At 37.8% G+C, this 10000-nt stretch overlaps 1 protein-coding gene across 1 annotated transcript in view; it reads left to right on the top strand.

Moving 5' to 3' along the window:
* LOC119579202 (facilitated trehalose transporter Tret1-like) overlaps window positions 1-10000 on the top strand; it is a 16477-nt gene that overhangs the window by 6260 nt on the left and 217 nt on the right. The window contains 5 exon segments of the mRNA XM_037926898.1: window positions 5422-6154; window positions 7469-7604; window positions 8759-8893; window positions 8896-9899; window positions 9901-10000. The exon segment at window positions 9901-10000 is cut by the window's right edge and continues 217 nt beyond it. Coding sequence (XP_037782826.1) covers window positions 5900-6154; window positions 7469-7604; window positions 8759-8893; window positions 8896-9899; window positions 9901-9990 — 1620 coding nt within the window. The 5' untranslated portion in view covers window positions 5422-5899 and the 3' untranslated portion in view covers window positions 9991-10000.

The following is a 10000-nucleotide window of genomic DNA, read 5'->3' as shown; positions in this document are numbered from 1 at the left end:
GAGGGACGGAAGGAACTCAAGATGGAGTCCAGGAGGAGCCAAGAAGAGGCCGCGCCATCGGTGCCAACGTTACAAAATACCTTCATTCATTTTGTATTCCTTCGGCGTGATCGCCTCTTCGCCGCGCCGGCAAGTGAAGCTCTCGGCAAACCCTGGTGTTCAGTCACTGCAAATCGGTTGTTCGGTTGGCAGACGGAGCTGGTTGCAACCTTGGCAATTGCAGTTTTGGTCTCTGGCTTTCGGTCTGTTGGCTTTGGATCCGTGGCTTCGGTCGCTGTTCTTGTGTGCTGAGCGGGGTAAGTGTGTGTGTGTGTGTGTGTGGGTGTTTTTAATGCATAGAGATGCGTTCGTGTGTGACTTTTTCTTCTTGTTTTTGGGGGGGAAGATTATATTTTGTGGGGATGGGTTAGGAGGACGCTGTTCCTTTACTTCATTTTTTAAATTGTTCATCTATCTTTTTGTGCGTTTTAATAAGAGTTTGAGTTTTTTTTTCTGTGTTTAAAATGTTTAGGTTATATAATAAGGTACGAGTGAAAATTAACTTCCCAATGCAAGAGATTGACTTGACCAGTTTCGACTTCGTCCGTATCAAAAATACTTCTATTTCTAACGAAGATATAGTAGAAACCGTTCAAATACAACTCTAGTGCTACGAAGTTATCAGTTCTCAAAATGCGTTACTGAAGAACAAATGGTCAAAACCGGCCAAATAAATCTTTTGCTTTGTGAAGATTAATTCTCATTCATACCTTTTTTCTACATCTATCGCAATAGACACTCCATTGTTTATTCAGGGAGGTCTTAAAATAATAATAAAAAAAATAATTGTAAAAGGAGAGAGAGAGAGAGAGAGAGAGAGAGAGAGAGAGAGAGAGAGAGAGAGAGAGAGAGAGAGAGAGAGAGAGAGAAAGAGAAAAAGAGAGAGAGAGAGGGTGAATGTTTTTGAAAAGAAGGTAAAAAAAAACTGATCTGGAACCTTCCATAGGTTTCTTACATGCAGCTTTCGTGTGCAGGTAAGTTCGCAGTGAGGTTACGGGGGGAGATCAGTCAATACTACTAACCAGTATATATATATATATATATATATATATATATATATATATTTATGTATATGTAAATATGTAATATGTATTATATAGTATAAGAATATGTATGAAAGTATAAGTAAGATATATATGTTAGTATAAATGTAGTTAAAATGTATATAATAGGTATATGTATCATATGTATAATATGTTTATATAGTATAGTAATTATGTATATGTAATTGTAATATGTATATTTATGAAGTATGTATATGATATAGTTTATAGTAATGGTGACTTCTATGATATCATATATATATATGTATTATATGTTTATTTAATGTATATTGTATATATGTATATATATGTAATATGTATATATATTATATAATGATATTTATGTATATTGATGATATATTACATGTATATAATGTTATGTATACAGATATTCATATTATGATATATATATATATCAATATATATGTATATATATGGTATATAATGTATATTATTATATATGTATATATGTATATATAGTATATGATATAATATTATAATATATGTATATATGATAATATATATTGTACATAGTTTATATGTAGTATATGTATATGTATATATGTATAATATATAATAATATATGTATTAATAGTATGTATATATAGTAATATATATTAATATGTATATAGTATATGATATTAGTATAATGTATATATATGTATATTATGTATATATGTATATATTGTATATATGTAGATATATGTATTATAGTATATATATTATATATATGTATATATATGTATATATGTATATATATGTTATATTATATGAGTATATATAGTATATATATGTATATTTTATATATATAGTATATGAGTATTATATATGTTTATATATTATATTATATATTATTGTAGATGTTATATATGGTATGTGTTATATTGTATATGTTATTATTATGTATATATGGTATATTATGTATTATTATGTATATATATGTATATTTTATATTATGTATTATAGTGTGTATATGTATTATATGTATATAAATGTATATGTGTTATATGTATCATTATAGTTATATGTTATATGTATATTGTATTATATATGTATATATGTTATGCATATATATATGTATATATATGTTATATATATTGTTGTATATGTATTATATATATTATATTATATATTATATATATATATGTGTGTGTATATTTTATATATATTGTTATATGTATTTATATATATAGTGTGTATATTATATTATATGTATATATGTTCTATATATATAGTGTTATATGTATAATATATATATGTGTATATTATATATATGTATATATATTTATATATATATGTATGTATATGTATCTGTATATATATATGTATGTATATGTATATGTATATATATGTATGTATATGTATATGTATATATATGTATGTATATGTATGTTATATATATATATGTATATATATGTATATATATGTATATATATGTATATATATGTATATATATATATATATATATATATATATATATATATATATTTTACATATACATAAATATTACACACATCAATAAAAGAAATAGATAAATAAATCTTTTAAACGGACACTACATTATTACAAGCAAACGATAAAGAGAGATAACCCTCTGTTATAAGCGCCCGTACTACTTTCCGTAAGCACGAGTTAGTGGATGAGGTGGCCCTGCGATTAGCGTCGTACATTCTCTTGTGCCGTGGGGGGAGCATGGCTTGAGGTTGGAGGAGAATGGGATGGGTGTGGAGCATGGCGAGTGAGGGAGGGGGCGATGGCTGGGTTTGCGTGAGCAATGGCTTGAGGATTGGAGGAAAGGTTGGGTGATGGTGTGATGGAGGAATGGCGAGTGATGGAGTGATGGCGCAATGGCTTGGGGATTGCCTGTTGGAGGAAAGTAGGGTGATGGTGTTGATGGAGCAATGGCTTGGGGATTGCTTGTTGGAGGAACGGCGAGAGTGGTGGCGTGATGGAGGAATGGCAAGGAGTGATGGCTTGATGGAGGAAAGTTTTCAGTGTCCACTAAAGGCCAACTCTGCCAAAAGTAACTGCGCAATGCTCCTCTTTTTGGGTCACTGAGAGAGTACTGTAGAAGAAATGGGGTTGCTATTATTAGGGTAGGGTGAATGTAATAATGATTTAAACAAGTCTGGATATATATATGTTGCGTTAGATTATATATATATTTTTTTCGGATGGCAAAACAATGGCATATGCCCAAGATGGTAGGGTGAAGCACGTTTTGCTTTTATAATTAGCAATAACTGTAATCATTAATACATATTCTTTGAGTTGATATATTTATTAGTTTTCAATTATTAACAGTATCTAAATTTGTAGGGTTATCGATCGGTTTTCGCTACCTAGTGGGTGGTGCGCAGAGATTATGAGCAATCTGTGAAATTCCTGTATTTGCGAATAATTTTTTTTTGACAGACTGCTCACACACGAATATATAAAATCTGAAAAATGAATATTTTGTAGCATACGCACACGCACACTCACCCCCCCCCCATACACACATACACATCCATCCATCCATATAATGATTTTTTTTTATATCATTTTCTATACCAAAGGAAGTGGCTTTGCAGTTGGCAGTCACTAAGATTACGTAAAGTTACTGACGGATCGTGATGAGATTTGGCTGGATTGTCCGTGGCTCAGGCTAGTTTCAGTCTGATGAATGTGAATTTTTAAAGAATGAATTAATGTAGTTCAAGAGGAGATGTGTGGTAAAAATTACGACTTTTAGATCTAGAACTAACATCGGAGTTTTTTTTTTGTTTTTTTTGTGTGTTTTCTAAAAGTTTTCTGTTGTCACTTGACGCTAAGTTAGCCTGGAGTCCCGCCCCCTCTTCTATAGCTAAGGTGGCTGGTGAGTTTTCGTATATTATGCTCTGTTGTTCTCCATTTACCCTGAAGAGTTTTCAGAATTTTACGTTCATTTTAGACGTCATACTTTGGAAACGTAAACTAATTTCATGATGATTATATTTAGTAATCTGTATAATAAGGCTAGAAATTATGGTAAGATAAATGTTAAAATAATCTTTTTGGACAAAGTCAAGGATAACAGCATTCGGAATGAACCTTATTCACCATCTCTGTTTTATAGCACAAGCAGATGAAACGGACAGACGCCACTGACCCAGACCGCAATAAACTACAGCATTTTTAAAAGAATAGAGCTATATCTCATGTGTTTTGACTGTCGAAAATCTACATATAGACCTTGTAGTATAAAGGAATGGATGGCTTCGCATTTGAACCAATCAGATACCGAAGTCAGGTAAAGGGGGCGTGGCTTAACTGCGAGGTTAGCGTACAGCGACTAACACTGATTAACTGATTATTAACTGATCATAGTTTGTAAGTAGGATTGTGCAAAAAAAGAAAAAGTTTCTGACGGATAGTGATGCAAATTTATGGGTGAGATGACCATGGCAAAGCAAGTAATACTTTTTTTTTCCGTTATGATCAATATTCCTCCCATTACCATTATTATGTGAGGATAATTGTGATATTATTTTTAAAATGATATTGATAGGTTCGCATAGAATTATTGGGACTGTAATTATTGCTCTTGTTGTCTTTGTTATTATTATTATTGCTTTTATTATGATGATTTCTCTGTAGAGGATTCTCATGAAGAGTAATTTTATTATTAGTATCATCATTAAAACAATTCCTTTTTATTATGCCAGTCATTATGTTGATGGTTATCAGAACCGTTTTTATTATCATAGTTGTCATTGTTATTACTTTATAGAATTTCTACCATTATGAGCATGAGTATCACTCTGAGTACTATATATATTTACAATTATTGACTTGATTGTCAGCATTGTCATAATTAGCATGTTTATTAGGATTATCATAATTATCAGTATCAACAATGATAATTAACATCTGTATTATCATTATAAGGTATTATTGTTACCATTAATTTTGTAATGATAATCGTTTTTATTATATACTAAACTGATATGATACCGATACTAATATTATCATTGTCCTATTGTCACTATCATTGATAATAATATTGTTTTCATAATTTTTAAAATCATTTTATAATTTTTATAATCGCTATTCTCATTGTATTGTTTATATATGTAATTATATTATTTGGATTAATGTAAGTATTGATACAAATACTGATATTAATATTGCCATTATTATTTAATTGAAATTATTATCACAATCATCATCATAATATCGGTATCATTATTGAGAAGATAATCGTAATCACAACCATTATCTTTATCATTTATACCATTTTTTCCTATTGGTGTTTATCATCTTAAATATTTTATATAAAAAAAATCACTATATTCCGTAACCGTGTTTTTCTTTCCAGAATAAGTTGAAGAAAATATTGACAAACACGAATCCCTTGAGAAAAAGAAGAAAACGGAAGGGGAAAGAGAGAGAGAGAAGAGAAGAGGAAAAGAAGAAGAGTGATAAAGAGGAAGATAATAAAGGAGAAGAGGAGGAAGACGACGACAAAAATAGGGATAATGAGAAAGAGAAAAGTAAGACGTAGATAGATAAAGAGGAGAATTGAGATAACGAGAAGAGGGGAAATTAAGAGAGAAGAACAACACGGAGAAGCAGAAGATAAAGAAGCCGGAGAAAGGAGAGAAGAAGGAGAAAAAAAAATACGAGAAAAAGAATCAGAAAAGAGAGAGAGAGAAAAAAAAAAATAGAGATAAAATAGAATAAAAAAACACACCTAAAAAAATACAAAAGATAATTGAAAACAGAGACCGAGAATAGCAATAAGAGAGAGACATTGGGAAGCCATCGTCTCAGCGTCGCTCCTCAGACCCGCCATCATGGGCACTAGCCAGGCTTCCAAATCGGGAATGACATCCAGCGTTAGCAAAAATGGCGTCGCGAAGCTCGGCATCGATCGCGACAAAGAGGGAATCGTCAACATCGCTTTCTCGGACGATACGATCAGCATCAAGGGCGGAAACCCCGACGGAAACGTGGAAATGGGGAAAATCAGTAGGCGGAGTTCCGTGGTTGTGGAGGGGTTGGCGGTGGCTCAGAGGAGCTGCGAGGAGACCCCGACGTATGGCACGCAGGTAGGGGGAGGGAGGATCTTGTTGTTGTTATAATTATGATAATATTGATTATTAATTTTCTTTTTTTTTCATTTTCTTCTGCTTCTTTTTTTTTCTTTTCTTCTTCTTCTGTTTCTGATTCTTCTGCTTCTTCTTCTATTTTTCATTTTCTTCTTCTTCTTTTTCATTTTCTTCTTTTTTCCTTTTCTTCTCCTTTTCTTTTCCTTTTTTTCTTTCCTTTTTTCTTCTTCCTTCCTTTCTTCTTCTTCTTCTTCTTCTTCTTCTTCTTCTTCTTTTTCATTTTCTTCTTCGTTCTATTACTATTATTGTTATTATAATTTTTTTTTTTTAATTATTAGTATTACCATTACCATTATTATCAGTAGTAGTAGTAATAGTAGTATCAGTCTTGTTAATTTTTATCATCTTCATAATTATCATTATTGTTATTATTATTACTATTATGATGATAATAATAATGATGATAATGGTGAAGATGATGATGAAAATATTAATGATGAAATTTATTATTGTAATTATCATTAAATCTTTAGCACCATCATCATTATCACCATTATTATCAGTGTTGCTTTTGTTGTAATCATTATAACAATATTGCTATTATTACATATTTTCCATCGACAGGGTAGGCTTAAAGTTTAAATTCGTTTCGAATGTTTTAGTAATATATGTCTTTATAAATGCATTTCTTCCCAACTTACCCAAAGAGGAGAAGGAGGAGAAGGAGAAGGGGGAGAAGGAGAAGGAGAAGGAGAAGGAGAAGGACAAGGACAAGGACAAGGAGAAAAAAAAGTTTGGTTTGGATTCCATTTGATACAATGGATATTCTTGGTGTGACATACTGTCTGCTTGATTTTGCTCACGTGTGTCAGCTGCTGCTGACTCGGCGGAACCGAGTCCTTGCCCACCGTGGTGCCCAGCCACAGCAGTAACCTCCAGGCGACAGTAGCAACTTCTCGCGCCTGGGCGGGGCGCGAACCGCCGACCCCTCGGATGAGAGGCCGACACGTTACCACTGTACTACCCCGGAGGCTAGTACAGAAGGAGAAGGAGGAGGAGAAGGAGAAGGAGAAGGAGAAGGAGAAGAAGGAAGAAGGAAGAAAGAAGAAAGAAGAAAGAAGAAAGAAGAAAGAAGAAAGAAGAAGGAAGAAGGAAGAAGGAAGAAGGAAGAAGGAAGAAGGAAGAAGGAAGAAGGAAGAAGGAAGAAGGAAGAAGGAAGAAGGAAGAAGGAGGAGGAGAAAAAAGTGTGATCCTTAAAAAAAAAAAAAAAAAAATGGTAAAGAAGTATCACTCCTTTTGTATCAACCTTTGCAGGTCCTGGGCATGGCAGTGGCAGCGCTGGCATACGTGGGCATTGGCACCATAAGCGGCTTCTCAGGAGGGATGCTGCCTCTCCTCACTGATTCGGACAACGATCTCCATCTGGACAAATATCGCGTCGGCCTCTTCAGTACGTTGAAATTATTATCTATTTTTGTTTGTCCGATTTTTGTTCTTTTATGCCTGTTTTACTTTGGGGGGGGGGGGCGGGGGGGCGCCGTGGGGTATCCTTCGTGTGTTGTCTTGTTTTCTTTTTGTGTTTTGTATTTAGTTTTTCTTAGGCTCTCTCTTTCTGTGTCTTTCTCTTTTTTCTCTTTCTCTCTTTCTCGTTCTCTCTCTCTCGCTCTTTTTCTTTCTTTCTCGTTTCTCTCTCTCTCTCTCTCTCTCTCTCTCTCTCTCTCTCTCTCTCTCTCTCTCTCTCTCTCTCTCTCTCTCTCTCTCTCTCTCTCTTCCTCCCTCCCTCCCTCCCACTCTCCCTCCTTCAATATCTCCTGCCTTCTTTACCTCCCTCCCTCCCTCCCTCCCTCCTTCGCTCACTCATCTCATTCTATTCTGGTTGCTAATTTTGCCTCTATCAATGTTTCATCCTCTTCCTTTTTCTCAAAACCATTCCTCCTCTCTTCTCTGCACCTCCTTTCTCTCTCGTCTCTTTCTCTCTCGTCTCCCTCTCTCCCTCTATCTCCCCCTACACTCTTTCTTCATCACCCGTGCACATTTATCAGCTGATGGAGACTGCGCAATCACTGAACGAAATCCCATGCATTTATTCAAACTGCCTTTCGCATTACAAATTCACTCTATTGCCTGTGTGTGGTACGGCCTGGTGCTGTGAATGCAAAGGAGCTGTTTGAAGCCATGTACTACTCCTTAGGTTCATTTGTAAAGTCTTAACATGTAGGGCGCGTGTATGTCATAGGTTTACTGTAGAGGATAATGACTCTTTAAAACATTGTAAGGTTGTAGGGCGTTTTATAGAATGCCTGGAGATGCGTTTGTGGCTTAGTTTAAGGGCGTTTCTCTTGGGTAGCTGTTTATATATTCTGGAGACGATGGGGTGCTAAATTGTCCTGATTTGATTAGCTGTGATTGTAGTGTTATTGAGGTCATTTTTCCTGATTTATATGTGTGAAATGATGGTGAAAGGTAGGCTGTTTCAGAAGACTAGGTCAGAATTTTGATCGGTTAGATATTTTGTTTACTTTTTAGTAAAATCGGTGTTCTGAGAGTGTTAACGATTATTCTGATTTTTTTTCTGATTAAATAAGGTTTTGTCCTGTTATACAGCGAGTGTGATTAACCTCGGCGCCGCCGCTGGGTGCATTGTGGGCGGCTTCCCTCACGTGATGGTGGGGCACCGCTCGTACCTGCTGGTGGCGCTGCCGCTCTCCTTGGCGGCCTGGATCATCCTGGCGATGTCCAGTTTTGGGTCCTCTCCGCCCGCGCCTTCCTGGGCTTCACCATGGGCGTCATCGTGTTCACGTCGAGCAAGTACGTGGCGGAGTGCGCCCACGACAGCATCCGGGAGAAGCTGGTCAACGCCCTGGAGACCTCGCGCCAGTTCGGCTACTTCTTCGTGTACGCCGTGTGCTGCTCGGACCTCAGCTGGCGCGAACTGGCCCTCGTCTGCGGCTGCGTCAGCACCATTCTGCCCTTCATCGGCTTCCTGTACGTGCCGAGCGCCCCCAAGTGGCTGGCCACGCACAACCGCGTCGACCACGCCTACGACTCGCTCGTGTTCTTCCGCGGGCAGAACTACGACTCGCGGAAGGAGCTCAACGGCATCCTGGACAAGCTCTCGAAGACCGAGGGGGCCGACAGCGCCCTGTACCAGCTGCGGCAGCTCAAGGACCCGATCATCCTGCGCTTTGTCGTGCTCTTCGCCTTCATCCACTTCGCCAGCCAGTTCAACGGCAACGTGGTCACGGGCGCCTACGCCATCTACATCTTCAAGGCCGCCGACGTGAGCAGCATCAGCCCCTACGTAAGCATGGTGGTCGTGGGTCTGGCGCGCGTCCTGTCCACCCTCTTCTACCTGGTGGAGGTGGAGCGCGTCGGCAGGAAGCCCCTGGTCATCGTGCCCTTCTTCCTGGCGGGGGCGTGTCTGTTCGTCCTCGGCGCCTTCTTCTACGCGCAGGCGACGGGCGGGGCCTTCGGCGAGCAGGAGTGGGTGCCCGTCACCGCCCTCTCCTTCTTCTCCTTCTTCTCCAACATCGGCTTCCCCGTCCTCAACCTCACGCGCGGCGAGCTCCTGCCCCCCGTCGCCCGCTCCACCGGCGGCGCCATCCTCTACGCCACCTACTACTTCGGGGGCTTCGCGGCCTCGCTCTCCTTCTCCTACATCGTCTCCGCCATCGGCATGCACGGCACCTTCTGGATCTACTGCTTCGTCAACATCCTCGTCGTCGTCGTGGACTACCTGGACCTTCCCCGAGACGCGAGGGAGGTCGCTGGAGGAGATCATGGAGGAGCAGCGGCACGAGGGGGCGTCTCCCTCGCACCATGACCACGCCTCCTGATGGGCGGGGC

This window comes from Penaeus monodon, chromosome 12, assembly GCF_015228065.2.
Source record: "Penaeus monodon isolate SGIC_2016 chromosome 12, NSTDA_Pmon_1, whole genome shotgun sequence".
Taxonomy (NCBI): domain Eukaryota; kingdom Metazoa; phylum Arthropoda; class Malacostraca; order Decapoda; family Penaeidae; genus Penaeus; species Penaeus monodon.
The sequence above is the reverse complement of the archived record's forward strand: the minus strand, read 5'-3'. Positions and strand labels throughout refer to the sequence as shown.